The sequence below is a fragment of the Varanus komodoensis genome, unplaced genomic scaffold, assembly GCF_004798865.1.
Source record: "Varanus komodoensis strain SLA01 unplaced genomic scaffold, ASM479886v1 scaffold17, whole genome shotgun sequence".
In the NCBI taxonomy this organism is placed as follows: domain Eukaryota; kingdom Metazoa; phylum Chordata; class Lepidosauria; order Squamata; family Varanidae; genus Varanus; species Varanus komodoensis.
Window position 1 is genome coordinate 15,705,716 of NW_025335505.1, and position 22,536 is coordinate 15,728,251.

Genomic DNA, 22,536 nt, shown 5'->3' on the forward strand with positions numbered 1-22,536 from the left:
ACACACACACACACACACATATAAAATATGGATGGTTCATGTTCTCCTTGGGGGAAGAATATATTCTTCCCCTTAAGGAGGACATGAACCACTTCACCATCTTAATTCAGTATATATAACATCAGTATATAAAACATCGCATTTGTCTCTGTGTCAGCCTCCTTCTAAATGTGACCATGGCACAATGCACAGGGTACATGAAAGAACAACACACTTTCTTACATCAGATGTGAAGGCTGCAAAGCACTTTGCCAACATAAATTAAGCCTTGCAACATACCACAATGAGAGGCACATAGTTATTTTGATTTAAAGAGATGAATAAACTCAGTACAGAATGAGCCAGAAGCAGAAGCAGCATGAAGACTTGGCTGTAACTTATAAAACATTAGAAAGTGTACAACATTTCACCGGCTTACTCTATCATTTGTATTTTATAGTCCTTAAATCAGATGGCTACCCTTGCATTTCATTTCTTTTTGAAAGTTCTGATTAAACTTGGCAATGAGACCTCATTCAAGGATGCAGCTACCCAAAGAAGGGGAAACCCTATTTGCTGTTTGAGAACTAGTTCTTACATTTACAGCCCCATAGAAGAGGCTGCGGTAGAATATCAGGTTGATAAAAGAAATGTCATTGCAGTAAACAAAGGGCTCAACAAAACTATGTTATTTTGTTTATTTCTCATTGCTACAATATTAAATGAGAAGACTTCTTACTAATGTTTTGTTCAAAAAATAATCTGTTGCCATCCAGTGACAGCACTGAAATGTCTATTTTTTTGTAAATCATTTTAATCAGTTCCATTCTCAAAACAACGTCTGACATGTATGTGTTGACAGTGGTTCCTCAATACCTCCAGACATATCATTACATGCAAAGGATATTTTTCCTTGAAACCTCAAAGAAAGATGCCCATTCTCCCATAGACTTCATAGGTTGCATGGGGAGGCTTGGGGTAAATAGTATTGCAGTATACACTTCTAATATCTCTTCATTGGCTGTAAGCAGATGTCTATTTTGACATCCACATTTCCCTTGAAAGACTGAAAGAGTTGTTAGGGTATGGAAGAAAGTGACAAGAATGATAAATGTTTAAGCTGAACATGATCAAGCAGAATAATCCCAACCCTTAATACTGATGCACCACAGATCCTTACGCTATAACTGAGTTGATATGTTTACAACTCTTGGGTTATACTTACTCAGTAACTGGTCCATGCAAAGGTACAGGTCGTCATAGGTTCTCAAGATTGTTGGGTTGGTGCACACATTTGGAATTTGAGAGTCACAGATGCTCTCACAAAATGGCCACCAGGAGGCAGGGACACTTGTACATTCATACATTTAAATGTGCCTTTAATACATTTTTTTCCTGGAAGAAACCCTTCAGTAGCAAATACATTATCTCCAGATCTGTGGAACCCACCAGCAGGACTTATTTCTATAGTGTATGGAAAATTTGCCAGCATGTAGAATCTAGCTTTCCTCACCCACGTATCAATGACATATTAATGACAACCATAGGAATAGCATCAGCCTGTGACATGTAGCAGACTTGGTCTTTTTTAGCTAATGACAGGGATAGTAATCTGAAGCTGGGCACTTTGAATTAGTTGGTCAGATGTCGCATTTGGGGGTTTAGACTGAGAGCAGTTCTTCCCTTTGTGAGGATGGTGGTCCTCTTAAGGTAGTCTGTCCCTAGGTACTAATACTGTATATCAGGATGGTTTCCAACCTTGGGGTCATTGAAAAAAGAAAACTTGAATATAAATGCAATATAATACTGGTGTGAACAGCTGTGTGTGTATTTGACTGATATGACTTGCACTCACGTTGAAACCCTGGTTGACCTGTGGAAAGCAGAAATGAACAAAGCAGCTGGCACAATTACATTTGGAGCATACTGTCTGCATTACAGCTTGTACAGCTCCATGGTCTTCCCCACTTGAGTTTAGATGGAACCTGCCAGTGGATTTAATAGAGTACCAGTGACTTCGTATATTTAGGTACATTGAAAGTGTCCAGAAAGGAGTGTTGCTGGGCTACCTGCAGAAGTTGACACAAGGAACTCTGTCCCTCAGAGGCCACCTGGATGTCAGGTGACAGAGATGGGTCCAGAGAAACCCCTAAGCTATAACCCAGCTTCTTTAGGGGGATTGCAACCCCATCCAGATCAGGAATCTCAGAAGGACCAGCCACTAACAAAATTATTGTCTTGTCCTGGTGGAGCTTCAGTTAATAAGCCCTCATTTAGTTGATTGTTGCAGTAATCTGATTCAGCATATCCACAGATTTACCTGATAAAAAGCTGACCTGAATGTTTGCCCCACTTCTTTCTCCTGCTCTAGCAGACTCAGATGACGCTTTAGAAGCACAGTGCACTATCCTTTTATTTGAGCTTTGGAACATAAATCAAAGTAGCATTCTCTTTCAGATGTGAGAGAAGTATCTGCCATATGAAAAGTTTATCCACACTGAAACTTTCCCTCCTCTCCACCCTTTTGAAAAAGATTCTGACTCCACCCTCAGGGTGGTTCCTGCTCCTTGAAGGCTGGGGCAGAGGAAATGCTGGAGACTTAACTGGTCCATTCACTTTGCCTGTAATCTCTTCACAGGTCAAGGAATGCTCCCTCAATATCCTCCCCCAACCCTGATTGTGAAATGTCTCCCTCCTTTTCTGGGATAGGCTTGTTCCCACACTGACAATCTTCACTAGGTAACCTTATAGCCATCTGCCCAAATCTGAGCAGATGATAATGGGTTAGAGCTGGGCCCCCTTTCAACATCTCTCCTGCTGGAACAGTATGATCACACTCTGAAGACTTCCTCTGAGGGCATTTCAGACAGTGGCATCAAGAAAGAGGGCCTCGGTGGTGGTGCCAGATTATGGAATGCTCCTACTAAGGTCTTTCTAGTACCCAATTGTCAAAGGCATGTAAAAACTTCTGGAAAGCAGATGCATATTTTAAACACATCAATAAATATTAAGGAGTGTTCCAATGCAACATTTATCCATATAACGATCATCTCTTTAAAAGGAACAACTTCACAGTATTTTCAAAATATGTTTTTAAGAAGCTTGAGTGATGGACAGGAATTCAGGAGATCCAGATTCTAATCCCCACTTGGCGATGAAGCTCAATGGGTGACTCTGATCAAGTCACTGAATCTCAGCCTAACCTACCTTACAGGGTTTTTGTGAGGATAACATGGAGAAGCAATCGTAACCTACCCTGGCTTCCTTGCAAAAGAAAAAAAAAAGATATAAAATGGCATTAGATTACATTGCCTATGATTGAGTTAACCCTTATTAAAGAGACACTGTGGAATCCAACAGAAATGAAACATTTTTTCACCATGGAAGAAATACAGCCTGAGATCCACACCTGCATCAGATAGATGCCAAAATACAGTGTACTGCTTAGGCAAAATAGGACGATCCAGTTCCCTATTTAATTCCAGCTTAAGCCCTTGTAGAGTATATTTATTTACTATTGAATATTTATAGACAAGGACTGTAGGTCAATTTGACTGATCATTCTCAATAAATGCTTCCAATAGTGAGGAAGATGCCAAAGCCATAAAAGTAACAGGACTAAATCAGATACTAACAAATCATTCAGTCATTGTTGGCAAATCATGTTGAGCCCACATAACTTCACATTTTTGAATTGTTTTGTGAATGACTAAAAAAACTTTGGTTTATTGAACAGGTAATAACCACAGAACAGGTAGTTTGCATTTGCAACACTCTACAAAAAGGGATGATGTAAGGAAGTGAGAGAACTGAAACCCATGAGCAGGTAGAAGAATAACTTGTCATTTATTTGGAATGCAACTTCTAATATAATTGTAATATACTATAGCAATAAAAATATTACTATAGTTACATGAAAAATATGAAAAGCAAGCAGTTGATGCTTTTGTCTGAAAATTTGGATGGAAAACACCTGAGACATGACTACTTATTGGAGAATCAAGAGAAGAGTAACCAACTATCTTGCTACACTGTTGCGTTGGTCACCAACAATTCAAAATCTAAGCTCAAAGAAACTAGAAAGGCACACAATAATTCGAAAAAGATGTTTAGTCTAACTTTATTTTTGCCATCTTAAGCTATTTGGATCAGCTGCATTTTTAAAAATCCATTAAAATAATGCTTTTTAGACAAAAGAATATTCATGTGTTTATGCCAGTGTATATCCTTTTCTTGGACATGTCCATGTTGTGGTCGTTGTGAAAAATTCATGATATGAGTAATAAGACAATCATTCTCTGGGTAAGATCTTTATTTATAAAGTTCAAATGTTGTAAAAAGTATATTAACATAATTACAATTTACATTATTACATTTTCAATCTACTATTTATAGCACCAGGATATTGTAACTGTGTTTCCAGAAAAATGAACAACTGTATTGAAATTTGTTGGTATAAGATCTTCAAATAGTCATCTAAAGAATCAGCATGGTAGTTTTCCTCTGCACAATGAGTTTAAAATTCAATTTGGGTTCTAGTACCTTTCAAAAAAACCAGTCCTGTGACATGCAGATTGCATTCCTTAAGTGCCAAGAAGTTGCACTAGGCTTTCTAGACATTTTAAATGATAGGCATCTTGCTTGCTTTCTTCTTGCTGCTGAAGAGCTAAAAAGGGAGAAAACATTTTTAATATAAAGAAAGTAATAACTCTAATAAAAAATGCTACTGCTTCTACCATTTCATAGTGTTGTCTTTAGCATCAGGATTAATGTTTCATTAAGTATTTGGTTTCATACTAGAATAAGTTTTATAGGAGCACTGGAAGCTGCCTTTTATTGAGTTAAACCATTGGTTTATCTAGTCTCGTATTATCTCTCTCTGGAGTTTCCGACACCATCATTTTTGGCTTTACCTAATTCGTTAGAGAGTGAACTTAGACTACTCCACTAAGCTACAGCTCTTCCCCAATTCCACAACAGCTTTGGGTAATTTATATAAATAATGCTAGAGTAGGTGAAGAACATAATGGTACTTTGATGAAATGCTACCCCAGATGCTATTTTCTCCCACCAATTATTTCCAGATGTGTACTTTATGTTGCATAAAGGATACTACTTTCTTGTGTTTCTACACTAAGCCTTTTTTGCTAGATAAACATTGAAAACACCAAATAAGTGCAATCCACAAAGTGGTGGTTCTATTTTGGAACAAGACAGAAAACAGGATGTACATGGAAAAGATAAACTAATCTCTCTGGAGTACGTTAGAAAACAATAAGGGTTGATTGATATCTGTACATAGGAAAGTTCCTTTATTTTCTATATTATTAGTGTATTTTCAGCTCTAACTTCATTCAGCATGGTTTCTGCACCAGTTTGAGAATTTGTTAATACTCAGTTCATATACATTTCTGTATACATGTTTCTCTAATATACACATTTTTGCAGGCAATTTTCCATGCTTTATGCCATTGTGTACAGTGTCCCCTAATGTACACATTTGTGTATGTTTATTTTAAAATAAGATGCATCACAAAATTCGGAGACATTCGAAGATGAAAAGTGAAATCCAATTTGCATATTAGTTAAAGTTAGTGAAAATTAGGTTAGTTCATACTAAAAAGCAAATCAAATGAAATTCTCTGCATTCCTAGTATATATCCAGTTATAAAAAGCCACAATGTGGCTCATTGAGCATTTTGTTATTTGTTCAGCATACAAAAATATTGCAAATTTCTTATTTAATTGTGTTCTGATTAGTACATTGAACAAGTGACAAAACGTATAGCCTCATGAAAGATAAGATCTTTTAAATCCTAGTGATCTGTCAACAGAATCAGCAAAATGAATTAAGTAACCCACATGCAAATGGCAAGGAGAGACTGCATGTAGGTTAATTTATGCACAATTGCCAGGGACCAATAGCTGAACTGTCAACTGAAAAACACTAAAAGGATGGGAGGCAAATGGCAAAAGTACCAAGGCACCAAAATCAGGGAAAGCTAGTATCTCCCACTTCTGCACTAGCTGAAGACTTGGGGAAGTGCTGAGATGGTAGAGGACACTGAAAAATGTCAGTTCAACGCAGAATCAAGAGATGTATATTGCTAAATAGGAAATCCCTCCACCCCTGTGCTTTTGGTTCACCTTCTCTTGCTATTTCCCTTCTTGTGCTTTTTAATTGACAACTCAATTGCAACTGTGCACACATGAACCTATATGCAGATTCCTCTTGTCAATTTCCATGTATGTTACCTATGAAAGGTATAAAGCAAGGCATATATGAAATTGCTCTTCCATGTTCAGACAACATACCACTTCACCATAGGGCTGGATAGAACAACCTTGAGAAGAAGCAATAGGTTTTGGGATGGCTTGCTGGCAAAAAATAAGCCACCCTGCAGACAGTGGTCTAGATTCAGATGACAGGACAAACCATTGTAGCTAGTTATCTGTGATGGGGTGTTATGCCGACTGAACCCATTCGCTGTCTTTTTCAGTAGGATGCATATGTACACGGTTGATACACAACAGAAAGATACATTTTGCCTATGTGACTAACACATCATAATGCCCAAGTGTATGGACAGGAAACACTGTGGATCTTCCTTCCGTGTAAAATAGTACAACTATGATATGCATGGAAAAATGTTTAATAAGGTTAATATTGATTGGCTTAAAAGCCAAAAGAAATCACGTAATACCCAATTTTTCATAACCCTAAGATATTTCCTTTAAAAGATTGTGACACATAAACTTTTCTTTCTAAACATACATCAGACTGTGCTCTTAAAAATACAAGGAGTGCCATACTGGCTCAGACCAAGCATTCTGTTTGGATAGGGGCCAACTAGTTCCCTGTGGGAAAACCAGAAGTTGCACAGGAGTGCAGCAGCACCATTCCAGCCATTCCAGAAACTGGCATTCACAGCTGTATTATCTTTGATACTAGAGACAGCATACATGCACAGATAGCCACCAAGTCGGGTAGCCATAAAGCCTTATCTTCCATGAGAAGATACTTGTTTGCTTCTTCCTTGTGCAATACTGAATATTAATAATCTCTTCACAAAATAATTGTAGAATCAGCTGCTTTCCTCTGAGATGGGAACAAAACTTTCTCCATGAAAACATACCTTTCTTTACTGAAATAAAGGCTTCATCTACTCTTCTTTTTATTGATGGATTCTTCAAAGTCACTTTTGCCTGTAGCACAAAAGAAAAAAAATCGAATGACTTTATTAATTCCCCCACGTTGATACTCAAGATCATTTCTCCTTGCACTCTTCTTCTGGCAGCGGGCCACAAGGCTCTGACATGCAGATTCTTAAGAATACTGCGTGTGAGCATACCATTGTGAATAGTGCTGTGGGGTGGAAGCAGGGGAGAGCAAAGGCAAAAGAGTTCAACAAAAGATAGCAATAAAAGAAAGCACAATTTCCCAGAACATGCCTGTTTGCAAAGCTCAGCACAACAAGAAGCTCTCAGCTGAATATTAAGCTCTTTATGAATGACATACATGCCAGCTACTTGTGGAATATAATGACAGCAGAACAAGCATATACGGTTTGTCGGAGGGCGATATTTTAAAGCCGTACATCTCAGAACCTACACAACAATTTATGCTGTTGCTATTTGCCAGTATTAATTTAATTTATGCATATCACCCATGCAGAAGCTGGGAGCAAATGAAAAATATATGTTTTAAGCATTCCATGCTAGTTTCCGTCTTATTACTAGGAGTTTCATTAATTAACTGGGTTAAGAACGGATTTTGCCATATTCCAGAACATATAACAAAACCCAAATCAGGGTTTTAAAAACAGGTCACAGTTTCGTTATTAATGGGTCTATCCACTACCTGGACTTCCTCCCGCTTAAGCTGAAGTAAGGTGGTAAAGCTTCTAACAACAACTGATCAAGCTTTGTGATGTTATAAATTGCTCACAAAGATTCCAGTTGCTCAAGGAGCAAAGTTGACTGTGGCAGAGCTTTCATATTGGCTAGGATTATAGTATCAAGAACATACGACTCTAAAACAACCTTCTCTAACCTGGTGCAGATATATGACAACAATTCCCATCCCTTGGCTATTGCCCATGTTGGCTGTGGTTGATGGGAACTCTAGTTCAACACATCTAGAGGACACCAGATTGGAAGAGGCTATTCTAGAAAGTGGGAAGAGTAAGGACTGGAAAGCAGGAAATCTCAGGAGGTGGGGAATCTCAGGGGAAAGTACTTCATTATTATGGTGCCTGAAGGAAAGGAGAATAGGTAGCAGCAGTACAGGATGTTCAGAGAAGGACAGATAGAAGAGAAAAAAGCCAAAAGAGTGTAATTCATGGCAGGTAAGCATAATAAGAATTGCAAGGTTTATATCTAGAAAGGGTTTCAGTGTCTTTATGGATCAGAGTAAAAGAAAAACAAAAGGATCCCCAAATAATTCTATTCCATGAGGAAGCAGCTTTGGGTGTTGAATCCTGTAGCTGAATGAACTAAGATTAACCAATTTTGCTTGAAGCTTCCATTTTTTAATTAATTTATGCACTGTTGAACTTTCCAGTTGTACTGCCCATGCTAATAGAAGGGTATGATATGTAACACAATACATAAATAAAAATTACAGTGCTTATGTGTAAATGTGTTAACAAGGGGACTAAATGTAAAAAAATAAATGCTAACCTTCTGATAATTGTGCAGCAAAGCCCAAAGTGCAGATGCTCCTATTCTTTGAGCTGCAGGGCTATCACTTTCCAGACAGTCAGATAGCAATGAAATAGCTTTATCTATGAGGAAGACAAAAGACCACACATGTACCAAAGAATAGACCATTATATCACAACTGCAGCTTTGCCAAAGCATTTCTGTAGGTCATTTGTGCTTCTGTGATAAATATAACAATACAATAGGTTTATACAAATTGGAAGAATTTAATTTCAACTAACACCTATGCCTTCTTCCATTAAAAAGCACTCTTTGTAAAAACAAATCTAGACATAAATAATAAATAAAGCAAAACATTTCCGATATCTTAAGTTATAGATCACATATTCCGTTCTGACTGTTGTGTATTAGCATAGAGACACAAAAGTTTTGGAATACAGAAAAGTACAACACTGCATTGTTGCTGTGTATAGTGCATACTTTACTAAAGCAGAAAGAGGATATGAGTATTAAGACTGCGATAAACTTTATAATCTACATAGAAGGTATATTTTGGAGACACAGCTGGAAAAGATAATGTGAGGTGCAAAGTAATACATGTTATCCTACCCTTTACAAAGTACGGACTCTCCCTTCATGCAAATATTGTGTAAATGCCAATCTAAATAGGACAGAGGTTCAATTAATAGGTGATTCATTTAACCATGGCAGTGGTTTTCAACCTATTTGGACTTACATTCCTTCTAAAGAAAGAGATGGTAATTGACCCAGCATTGTAAGACCTGTGGCATATTGCATCTTTCCTAGCCAAGGCTGGTACATCAGCAGCAATTCCTCCTAGCCACTATTATCCATATGCTGGCAACACTTATCTTGGTTTATTGCCATCTTTTGGAGGTCATGGGCACATTTGGCAACTTGGAAAATTATCCTAAGAACCACCAAATTGGCTGCCATTGGAGGCTTGTCAAAAGGCAAGCAACCAGCTGGAAAGTATGAGTACAAGGCAGAAATAGGGCCTGACCTCAACATAATGAAAAATGCCCCTAAACCCACAGTTTTCATTTTGTAGAAATCTTCTTCAGCATTTGTTGTTGGAGCATAGACTTGAATGATGGTTATGTGGCTAGGGTTTCCAAGAATTCTAATATGATCTGGTTGTATTTTGCATTATAACCCCTTACTGCTTACTAAATTGTCCCTTGATATTAGAGCAACTCTGCTTCTTCTGAATTTGTCATTTCCAGAATAAATCACTTTGTGTTTGTTTGACTAAAAATGTCCCATTCCAGGCCCCTTTGTTCCCTCACAGCAAGTAAAAGCAGTCCCCAAGTTATGAACATCCAAGTTATGAAAAAGCCATACTTATGATCAAACTGCCATAATGGTTACTAATTTTTAAAATTAGTGCAGGAAATCGTCATCACCATAGGGAGAGAGGAAGCAGAATGGTAGAAAGGGAAAGCAAAGCATGCCTTCCTTTCCCACCCATCCAGAGAAGGAAATCTCGCTGCCATTTTCTTGCTGCAAAGAGGCGGCTCTGGTGAGTTGGGGGGAGGGGCAGGGTAGAGATAGTCACACTTTTCCCACTTTCATAGGGGTCCTGTGACCCTAACCTCTACAAATGTGGAAAGCTGACCAAATATGATCAAACCTACCTACAAGATCGACTAAAGATGAACTTCTGTTTTTTCAGAAACGGAACTTGTTTATAACTTAATGATTCCCAGTAATGCTATATTTAACCTTGTTTTACAGTTCCCCATTTGCTGTAATTCATCCTTCCCACGTTCCAATTGTATGTGTTATGCAGCATTAGGCATTTCTTTTGTCTTTGTCCAGGCTTCCTTTTGGCTTTGATTCAGTGGTGCCATTAATTACAGTGCCATTCACACTTTTCAGTTGCTCTTTCCCAGTAGTTGGTTGAGTGCCTGGTGACCTGGGAGTCTCATATGCTGCAGTTATCTAGTTTTATCAAAGGACTAAGAAAACGTTTCTTCAAAGTTAAGAAAAATTCAGAATTGGTTTACCATTGCCACCTTCTGAGCATCCAGAGCCAGTGCTCTTTTTGGTGGAAGATCTTTCACCTGTGTCACATTCAACTATCACTGTTGCCTAGTAGCTGCCCTTAAGGAGTTTTGTTGCCCCCAGTCCCCATTACAGATAACCATTTTCTTATGTTGATGTGACTGTTACTCCTGAAGAGGCTGGATGCATCTTAGTCTGGTGTTTCACCTTTGACCATTTCTCCTTGGAGTGACCTGCTAGGAGACCAGACTAGTAGGACAGTCTATCTTCTTGATGGCATTGCTCTTGGTTTCCCTGACACTCTTAAACTCCCTCATCATGTTAAAGTGTGCGTCCAAGAGTGGGGATTGGCTAAAAAGGAACATTTTGCTTGTTCTTGAAACAGCTTCTGTGATTACCATCAGGCATAATTCAAAATTCTGGTCACTACTTTCTAAGCTAGCTTGGGAGTTTGCTAACTGAAGAAACAATCCTCTGTCACCTGAAAATGCCCCAAACCTCCATTCCTAATCAGAGCTCTGCCACTAGGTTATTTTGCCATATAAGATAGCCCTATTTGCCTCTGCCATTTTCAGGTGATGAGCCCCATATATGGGATGCCATCTGCAGAGGACCTTATGTGTTGCCAACCTTAACAAATTTCTTGTGCTAAACATTTTTTTTACCTAAACAAGGTTAAGGTATTTGAGCATGTTTTATACTGAACTGAACTGTGGTTTTATGTTTTTTACTGGTGTTTACTGAATTTACTAATGTCACAGATCTTGCCTTAATAGCTTTTTATTGATGTTTTATTTTAAGATGTATTTAGTTCAGAAATGTAGCAGCATTTATATACATTATTAGAAACACTGTCAAAACCTGCAAGCTATTCACTTCAGTGTAGAAACACCCTAGAAAGTTTCCTGAGCAAGCTTACAGAATTTCAAAAAGTATTACCATATGTGTCAAAATTAATTTTAACATATACATTTCTGAATACATAATTGGGTTTCCTCATGTCGCAAAATCTTATATACCAACAGTCTGTCAACAATCTGCATCGCTATAAAGCAGCACTACTGCATAATGGTACTATCTAAACAAGATGAGCAGTACCTACCATTAGCTAGTATCTTTGGTTTGTTGGCTGGGTTAAAGCAGATATTGTGCACAATTAGGAGAATTATGTTTGGATTACTTCGATGTTTGAACTTGGCCATCTCTATCAGTTGATCTAAGCTACCATTCAGTTTCACAATCATTTGCTGTCCATCTTCTCCAAATGATAAATTCAGCAGGAGCTTTAGCCAAGCAACAGCCAGTGAACCAAGGCTTTTATTTCCTCCTTTGGGCAATGAAACTGATAAAAAATTCTGCAGGAAGTTATTCTGGAGAATGACAGGGGCAAAATAAACATTAATAAGTGACATTTTCCACAGCTCACCTAAGGAAAAGAAGCTTCCTCCAAAAGTATCATTTTCTTTTCCCTCTAGAAACACTGAACAAGACATCAATCTAGCAACTATGTTCTAAAGTTTTGACAAATTTGCTGAACAATGCTTCAAATTGTAGTATTTGTTTCCCATTAACACATTGGTTTAGCCTGATCACAGTTTCAGCTGACAATGTCAGCCTACAAAAGCATGTCATTTGCTAAAATGTCCTGCATCTATGAAAACATTCAGCATTGTTCTGAAAGTGGTATGCTGTTTTCACAACAATTTCAATAGTTCCAGTCAGTAACAAATAAAGTCCTCATCTTCCTACACTGATTAGTCAATCCAGTTTATGCATAGTAATTAGGAAAAATAATTATAATTGGACATATTATTACAATGTTATATTCAAGCTGCATCCCACTGTAGATGTGCCTCATTAACAGGCAATTAGTAAACAGACTGAACAAACAGGCTTGGATCCAAACAAGTATACAGGGAAGACAAAATGTACAAGATTTGAACAGGCTAGCAGATGACAGTGCAACATGACAATGCCCACTGTCGTGCCCACAATGGCACAGTAGGAAAAGCATGGTGAAGAAAGACAGAGATAGCATTGAAATTCTACTGTGCTCTAAGGTTTTAAGAGCTTGTGCAAACTCTTGTCCAAATGGAAGAACTAGATTGATTAGTGTTCTGACACAACCTTTTCTACAAGGTCAGAAGCAACCTTTCTAATATGCAGAGGAGATTGCCTATGCATGGAAGGGCACCTTTGGATCCAACCGACAATATTTATGTGAAGAGTGGTGAATTTGTGACCCTCCAGATGTTATTGTATTCCAATCTACATTAGCCCTAGCTGGATAACCTGTGCTCTGGGATGATGGGACTGGTAATGCATAATTTTCTGGAAGCCATCTGGTTCCTTACCCCTAATTTACATACTTTCGACAAACATAGCCAGTGCTTTCTCTATCACAATGGTCTATAGGCTCATTCCTATTTTACTCTAAATCACATTTCTTCAATATATATACTTAGATATGTCTTAAAGATCTACCAATTTGTAAACTGTGAATTGCCAGAAAGGCAATTTTTGGATATCCATAAAATATAATGTGTTCTTGCATAAAAAGAGCCCTGCACCTATTCATCTGAAACTTGGCAGCTTCAGTTTTTTCACGATGATGCTATGCTTTAAGTGGGGTTAAAAAGTGAAACAGCACATACTTAGTGTCTCTCTCTTTTTTAACATCATGTTTCACAAACTATTTTTGCTTATTGCTGTAACATATCAGGCATGCAGTTGTTGGTATATGCCATCAAGTTGACTCTGATTTGTGGTGACTGTATGAATGAAATTCATCCCAAACGCTCTGTCCTTGACAGCCCTGCACAAGGCTATGCCTTCCTCTATGGAATTAAGCCATCTCATAGTTGGTCTTCCTCTTCTTTCCCTAACACAATTGTCTTCTTCAGTGACTCTTGCCTTCTCATGAAGTTTGAAAACTTCAGTTTCATCATTTTTACTACCAGAGAAAGTTCTGGTTTCACATGATCTAGGAGCCACTTATTCATCTTTCAGCCAATCCACGGTATTCACAATGTTCTCCAGCAATATGTTTCAAATACATACGTTTTCTTCTTGTCAGCTTTTTAACTGTTTCACCGATACATAGAGATCAGGAATTAAATCGTGTTAATGATCTTGGCCTTGGGGATTAGAATGGGCCATGGTTTTATTTTCTATAGTTTGGGGCATATTTTGTTTAGAATTTGGACTTATTCAGTCACAAAAACAGATCAAAAGCATGTAATGATTCCTGGGGAGAAGATTAAACTGCGTGATTCACAACTAAACTAATTCACATGGCCATGAAAATGAGCCCCTCATAAGGACTATTAAGAATAAAGTCTGAAATTATTTAGCTGTACCACTTAATTTAGCAGCCACTTAAGAAACTACTATACCTGCAAATTCCATCCAGATCTGCCAATGGAATAGGGAAAAAAGTATAGCCATTTTAAGATTTACTCATGATAATTATTGGAAGGAATGAACATGTGGATGTTTTAATTTCACCTTAGGTCCAGTACCCAGGTTAAACTGACTAGAGTTGAATTTGGGCATTTTCTGAACTGAGGTCCAATCTGAATCCTGTGGTCAGTGCTCACCCTTACATTTTACTTCAAGACAGGACAGCACAAAGGTGGGGCTACTGAGATGATTTTAAGAGCAGGGTTTCTGGCTGCAGGAGCTGAAATGCAGAAAGCATTTGATCACTTATCTGCACCTGAAAGACTACAGGATAAAACAGCTGGCTTGAAGTTATCTATAGTAGGTTCACAGATAGTTAGAAATATAAAGATCAAGTCAGTCAGTGAAGCCTTTATTAGATGTTCTTCCTGTTGCCTTCTGGTTGTCCCATTCCTGCCCTGTATGAAGACTTGCCTAACACCTACATTGTTTTTGTTTTGGCCAGGAAAGGCATTTCAGTTCCTTAGGACTTTTAGATTTTATGGGATTGTAAAGGTTTACCTCTCTCCTACCCTACCCACAGTCTGTTGACAGATCAGTTTGTTGCCGCAGTGTCTTTTTAAAAAATATTTTTTAAAAGTCCGCAAAAAGATTGTTCAAGTCCATGCTTTTAGTGATTTGTCAGTTGCCCTGAGTGCAGTTTTGCAAAAATTGTGAAATACAAATTTATATACATGTAACTTAAAATGAGATAAAACACTTGCTGGATAGTTGAAAGTAGCTTTAACTGTTGAAAAATGTATTACGCCAAACTTATCAGGAAGAAGATAAGTTGCTTCCTGTTTCAACATTGCTTGTCTGTTTCCACTGTCTTGCTTCAAGAAGTGAGAAGGTCATGAGCTTGAGGAGGAAGAGAATTGTCTTAATGATGAACTGCTTTAAAACGTTTCAGACATTGAATGGTAATGTTCATCAGGCATAAGCAGGAAATTACTGTGCAATCCAAAGAAGAATTATTGTGTCAAAACAAACCAGTCATTTCTAGAGAAAACCACTTCCCATGCTTTTCATTTACAAGGTAAGTCCATAGACAGAAGAAACATATATAAATATCAGGGGACTGAAACCCACCTTCCTACAAAAAGCAATGCTGACACATGCCAAAGTATATATAATTAAATATACTGGAGTTGAATCCACAAATTATGATAACTTTATAATAAAATATGCAACACTAAGAGCTGGTTATGTGGAACAGAAGCAGAATGCACTCTGTAGTCATTTTGACAGACTAGGCAATAGCTTGGCTGATAAGAATATGCATATCTGTTATATTAGTGATTGTACTTATATTTCTGTGGATTCAGTGTCAATTGTGGGAAACTGCACATACTTAAAGGCACTTACTTTATCAGTTTCTAACAAGAGGCCACAATGCAGAAGCAATTCTTCAATAAATATTATTTTATTTTAAAATATAAATGTATAGAGTGGGAACTCAGACACAACAAAAATAAAGGGGTAGGATAATTTACAAATTTACAACCCTAATATTAAGATATTATAATATGCAAGATTTTTTATATGTTACCTAGGGCAGTATGTAATACCAGCACACCACTTGGGAAAAGCAACGTGAGCACAATATCATTAGTATTTCCTAAAGGAAGAGAAAAAATGTGGAGATTTGGAAGCACCAAAATTTGGGCCTCTGTCTAGCAAGCATAAATGACATTATGGTAGCATTTTTGCACACGACCTAAATCTCTTTCTGAACTTTGGAAATGCATTCAGGGTGGTGTGTGCCTACCTTCTGAAGAATCCCCTTACAGTCATGAGATATAACCAGGTTAGCCAGTAGATTAAAGGTCATCTGCTGGATGACACTGTTCTCAGCTGGAGTTTGAGATGCTAACTTCACAATGCTATGCATTAATGAGTTCCCAGCTGCAGTTCTTTGAGCAGTTTGAAGGGGTGACAATCCACTGCTTGACACACACAGAGAGCCACAACCTTTAACAATTGAAGCATAAATATTAGGTTGTATACACAAATGTACATACTGTCACAGTTTCCATATAAACATGCATCTAAACATAATAAATACCCTTTCTATACTCCCATATAATTTTTGTTACCTAGGTGTAAGTGATCAGGCATACTTTCTCTGCTCTTATATATTATCTTATTCCTTAAAGCACTCTTTGTATGTTGGTTGGCCTATTAGGGATGGGGGAAAATAAAATATGCATTCATCCTTCCCAACATGGAGCACAGTAAATTTAGGGAATATTTGGAAGATAATGGAGGGCATGAGGTAGGAGACAGAGTTGAATTCTACAGATTTTATTAAAAATACAAAACAGAAAAAAATGCTCATGTCATATTTGAGCTGATAATTATGGGCACCTGCATACTATTAATGTTTTTTCATTTATGCATTATTTTTATGGTAAGGGCACATACATGGGCACCATGAGGATTCCTGTGATTGAATGTTTGTATAAAAGAAGTTTGCAGACTTTCAATCCCAGTCATGGCTGTGACACCAAAAGGCATTACAGGCCTGCCCAAGGAATAGTGGACTAGGCAAGGACTTCAGCATGCCTAATTTAGCCTGATTAATTCATGCCATAAAACATGCCATGCCATATTATAAGCTGCTTTTGAGTGTCCCCTTTGCTTAAAAATAGCAGAGTATGATGTGACATATGCTGTTTGAAAGCAATAGCCCAAAGCCTGCCCCAGGCATGCAGAATCTTGGACACGCATTGTTCTTTAGTTATCATCATGAAATACAATTTAAACCGATGTCGTGTTTTATAAGACCACTGGGAAATTAAAACTACAACTGTGAGGATGCACCCAGTAACCTATCTTCAGAATCTATTCACAAATTACAGGCTTCATGAAAATATGTCAAACTATTTTTAAACACAAAAACTTATTTGCATTCCATGACATCCCATCAGGATTGGAATCAAATTTTCAGGTCTACTCCATTATGCTTTAGATATATTCCTACATAAAATAAAGTTGTAAGTAGAAATTGAACTATTAACCCCATACCTACTAATCAGAGGTTCATACAAAAAATCACCACTAGATATAGAGCTACTTATACATTCTTATGCTGTAGCTTTAAGTGACTTAGCCACCTACACTGGAAGCTAAACATTGCTAGGTACAATAGAGATCATTGCCTTTATCTTTAAAAATGCTTGCAACTTTTATAACTTTTCCTTCTTTGCTGAAACAATATGGTACATATGATGCTTTGTTCTTGTAATTTAAGAACAAATCCTGGTAGATATGGGTAGAATGTTAACACCAACTGTTTGATGCTCCATACAAGTACAGTTACTGTAAATGTCAAGGAAATCTTGATCAAGCATACATTTGGTTATTTGACAGAGTGAACTATAAATCCCATGCAGATAACTCTGTGCTGGTATTATTATTTAGAACTTGCACCTAAAATACTGGAAATATATTTGCTAGGAGGGGAAAAAAGGTAGAAAGAAATGCTGTCAAAGGATGAACACATTATGTAGCAAACTCTAAGGAGGAAGGCATGTGTGCTATATCAATTTTCATTCATATCGCAAAGGGAAATATGAGAACTTTCATTTGCATAGCACAAGAAGGAGGAACAGAGAATACAAAACAAATGCTAGCTGTGGTTACTCCTGTTTCTTCCTTTCCTCAAAGCTATTATTCCAATTAATGCTCTAGGACTCACTTGCACTACAGAAAATAGTCTGAATCATCTCCCACCTGAAGGATAGTTTGCAGTATAGACACAAAGCAAATGCAGAGCTGTTTGCATCAATGAGTCATCCATTAAAAGCCATGGCCACAGTGAATGGAGAATAGAGATAAGGTGAGTTCCAAGAGCTGCTGCCTGCCAGACAGGAAAAAGACGACAATGTAATACTGAAAACAACTTTTGTAAGTGGAATTGTGAGTAAAACTTAAGAGTCTGGCAGTTCCCTAACAACAGCAGCATGACATGGTACTTAGAAGCGAAAGTTCTGTGGATAAGGAACCTGTACACATAGCCCAGTATGAAGATGCCATTTTGAGCCACTTCCCATGATTAAAAAACAACATAATGCAGCCTTCCTCAACCTGGAGCAGTCCACATGTTTTGGACTTCCACTCCCAGCATCCTTGTCCATTGGTTATCCTGATGGCAACTGATGGAGACTGAAGTTCAAAACACATGGAGAGCACTGGGGTAGAATCCAATGGGATCTTTCTGCCCCCACCAATTCCCATTCAGAATCAGCAGGCCTCACTGATTCTGTTGCAAAGTGAGACTTACTGCCTATGCAGGCATTCCATAGAGGAAGCCTCCAAAGAATCAGATGCACTAGTTTCTGGAAGGCAGCAGGTCAGCAGAGCTCCCTTCTGTGAGTTCCACCATTTGGGACTGCTCCAGAAATGGTAAACTGCCACTGCGCAAACAGTGGAAGGCCTGCACAATAGTACTGCAAAGTGGTGGAGGTGGCAGTGCCTCTATTCTGCCTCTAGTTGGAAAAGGCTGGCATACGATATAGGTCGGGATTTGCCAGAATGAAACTAGAGTCCCAACTGCCACTCACATTTAGTAAGTAGCCTCCCCACGCACAGCCCCCAGTACCTCTGAATAACTAAAATTTTCATAGGGCAGAATTCCCAAGGTGTAATGCCAGGAGTTTCTCTCAGCATGTCCCACCTGCACTGCAGTCGAATGTTCCATGGCTCCCTTTTCACTTACTTTGCAGTTTTCATTCTGAAAGAAGCAATTTCGTAGGAGCTGCATGACAAGCTTTAATTCTTTGCTGAGATTATCATCCTAGTGGAAGAAAAAGTGGTTTTGCATCAATATCCAAACAGAATCTACTGTATATGGCATATATAGCATGTCTTGTTTCTGGTCTTATTTTACCACACTCCAATTGTATCTTTCAAGCTGCTGAAATTCTAAATGATGAAAACAATCTTAGCAAATCCAATGACTGATAACAAAACGGTTTGTTCTCAAAAGAGCAGTGAGGGGGAAGTGAAAAAATCGGACATCAAAATGCTTGCAAAGGCTCAACAAAAGTCTGTCCTTGCATACAAAAGCACATGTTAACATAAGATGCTTTATAATAAACAGTTTCACTTTTGAATACTAAATATTGTCTAAAAAGACTCCTTGGTAGAAAGCATTTACGTATTCATACAACTGGCTTTTGTCACACACAACGGGACTAGGTTTACATGACTGCTATTGTATCCATGAGCAACCCTGCTCAGTTTACAAATTATACTAAACAATGGTGATTGCCCACCACAGCTTGAATACTCGAAATGGCAACCAGTGCACACCACAACCATCTGTGGGGTTTTTTTTTAAACCCTGGTGGGTGCTGGAAGTTGTGGAAACCATCCGTGTATTTGGTGGTCCTGGATAACTGCTCACAATACATTCTGGATTTGCTTTGCATGATGACATGGACAGATCATTTGCATGACTCAATGCCAGCTTGGACCAATGCCACTAGGGCTAAGGCAGCAGGCCAGATGCCCTGCCACCTAGCCCTTCATAGGATGCGAGAAATCAGAGGATGCAGCCACACCCCTGATGTCAACTGGTCACCAGCTTCACTGTGTGTTAATTTTCTTTGACTGGGGAAAGGCTGCTTGCAGTGAAGCCATTCTTGTCATCACCTCAACTACAGGACACTTTCCCTGCATTGCAAGCTCACTGATAAGGTGAGAGCCCAGCTTGATGCAGCATCTACCAACCCCATGAGAACGGTGCACAGGTGGAGTCGGCTGGCATAGGTCCTGTAAGATTTGGCAAATACTCCACTGCCTAACAAAGTTGACCAGGTTGGACTGGACTGAACACAAGTATACTAAAGAAAATTTCTATTACAAATAAACTTCAAGACACAGGAACCAACAACTTCTTTAATGACTTGTCCCAGACCTTGAAGCAAGTTATCTTTCCTAAGGTTGGAATGTTAAAAAGACTTACTAGGGATCAAGCACCACTAATCACAGGGAAACTTACTTCCTGGTAAACATACATGGCATTATACTGAATAATTTGAAAAGAAGGAACACAGTTCATAAGATTCCATACTTTTAACATAAAGTTTGTACAATTGATTTACTTTTTTCCTTTGAAATGCTTTTCCAGGCCTCAAAGAATCAAGGTTCAGTTGTGCATGAATATGTTTCATCTGTTCCAGGCAGGTCTCTATGAGGTTGGCTGCAATGAGAAGTGAACTTTATTTAACTGCTTGTCCACAGTCAAAAACAATTGTAAGATGTGCAAGCAAGACATCAGCCATTTTATTTAAAACCATTGAGTCACCTTTTTGCTTTCATATAATTAATGGTGGAATCCATGCATGTTTAAACAAAAAAAAGTCTTCCAGCTCCCAGCAATCCTTAGACACCAATGTCTAAACCTACATAGGATTGTGCCCTAAAGCTCTTTATATTACTTAAATTGAATTATCCAAATCAAAATAATATGCTCAAGCATTCCAAGCATAATTGTTTGATGATAACTAGTTTAAATTTATCTAAGCAATCATTCTCATGAACAGTGAGTTCAATACTTATTTCAACAAAAGCAAACCCAAAGTATGAGGAAGTGGTCACTGTACTCAAAGGACACTGCTATTTGCAAAGGTGAAAAAGTAGCCTGAGAAGTGATCTTTTTCAGTGACTACCAGGAAACATAGAAGAGACAGCTGAGGTGGCTGGTAAATAAATTGCTTTCCTGGAGGCCCTGATGGCTCCTAGCACCTCTCCCAATTTGGTGTCCTCCAGTTCCTTTAACTGCAACTCTTGTCAGATCCATCCAGCATAACCATTGGTCAGGGTGTTATGGAACTTATACTAGGAGCTGAGAATGGCTGCCTTACAGAATTATGGGCAAAAATGGCATGGGTAGTTAATCGACATCCTGAACAAGAACAATTTTATTAGGGAATGAAAATATACTTTACATGCCCTACTAGTTTAATATATTTTGGTAGCTTAAAAGACTGCCTTCAATGTCCAGCTGCCTGTTTTCACAACATACACAGTAAACCCAAGAAAATAACTGGGGAAACAGAACTGGGATCAGACCTCCATGCAAATCAGAGCAAATCTAGAGGCAATGTTGTTCATAACTTAAGCTTTGATCTGCAAGACAGTGGGAGTTGGGGAAGAGCCAGATCTGGCAGGACCCGTTTTCATTAGACTTGCCTCCAATCCACACTGCTTATTCACAATAGGGATAAAATACATTTGGTAGTGGATATCACATTTTCCCAAGGCTGTGCTATTTATTAATGAATCCATGAAAGGTTTTTAGATCTGCAAGGTTCTCCAGGGCCCGGAGTAACATTACCTCAGAGAGTCAAAGACATTCCACTGACAATGCCTATTTGATCCCACCATGTGTCCCTATTAAGTTATATGGGGCAGGGAGCAAGTGGGGAGAGAAAGAAAAGCTAAAATTATAAGTATATTCTAGGCAGAATTTACATACATCGATACAAAAAATGCCAATAATATGAAAGCTCAGCTTAATTGTAAAAATAGCTTTTCACATTGTATGGACTCCCTCAAAGTCAGCACATCTTAGGAAGATGGCAGTGCCTATTTATTGACATGTAGGATGAAAGCAGAAAAAATTGAGGTCAACTGTTTAATTTTGTTCTGATTTCCCTAGCAGTGAGTATAAGAAGCAGCCCACAATCCAGTCACCATATTCTCTGCATTTATGAGTTTTACATGTCATAGAAACCCAAAAACACCTGCCTTGTGATGTCAGATAAGGTGGTTACAGTGTTGACAAACTAGCTTTTTGTATTCATTACACAATAAAGGCCACCTGATTTAAAGCATGTTGCTAGAATATGGCAGACACTCACCTTCCGAAGCACATTTCTGAGCACTTTTACTGACAGCCAAAAGGGGAAGCAGCGCACTTGCAGAAAAGTGTTTCAGCACATCTAGAAATGATTTTCCTTCATAGTTCTAGCAACAAATCAACATACACCAAATTATAAACACATACTGCAGAACTTTTCACCTTACTCATCTGAAATTTTCACTTACACTTTTCTTGAGAGGAACAGATTCTAAACTGCTAAAAAGCTTCAGGCATTAGGTGGCAATGGCACATTTAGGGGAACAAAGAAGCATCACAGAAGCATCTTAACCTTGTGTAAGAATGTGGGTTCTGCTAAATTCCTACAATGTAACATATACCATGAACAAAGAGCACAGAAGTCACTAACCATTCCTTGTCCCACATCTCTCTCCCAAAGTGTATTTTCCATAACTGTTTCTCTCATTTTTGGGTCATTCTTCCTGTCAGACACTTGCCAACAGGAAAGCTGCTAGGGAAAACTAATATCAGCACCTCCTCTTGCTCACAGGTTGTATCCACCATCCCTGTCAGGATACTGAAGGCTTTCA

The 22,536-nt window shown here is 38.3% G+C and overlaps 1 protein-coding gene across 1 annotated transcript in view; it reads right to left on the minus strand.

The window, feature by feature from the left end:
- Positions 1 to 4,366: 4,366 nt before the first annotated feature.
- Positions 4,367 to 22,536, minus strand: part of RTTN (rotatin) — an 88,228-nt gene continuing 70,058 nt past the window's right edge. The window contains exons 41-49 of the mRNA XM_044426505.1: positions 21,987 to 22,092; positions 20,226 to 20,323; positions 18,836 to 18,913; positions 17,851 to 17,977; positions 15,884 to 16,086; positions 11,774 to 12,041; positions 8,662 to 8,765; positions 7,116 to 7,185; positions 4,367 to 4,645 (exon numbers count right to left, since the gene is read on the minus strand). Of these exons, the coding sequence (XP_044282440.1) occupies positions 4,563 to 4,645; positions 7,116 to 7,185; positions 8,662 to 8,765; positions 11,774 to 12,041; positions 15,884 to 16,086; positions 17,851 to 17,977; positions 18,836 to 18,913; positions 20,226 to 20,323; positions 21,987 to 22,092 (1,137 nt within the window). The 3' untranslated portion in view covers positions 4,367 to 4,562. The remainder of the gene's footprint in view (positions 4,646 to 7,115; positions 7,186 to 8,661; positions 8,766 to 11,773; positions 12,042 to 15,883; positions 16,087 to 17,850; positions 17,978 to 18,835; positions 18,914 to 20,225; positions 20,324 to 21,986; positions 22,093 to 22,536) is intronic.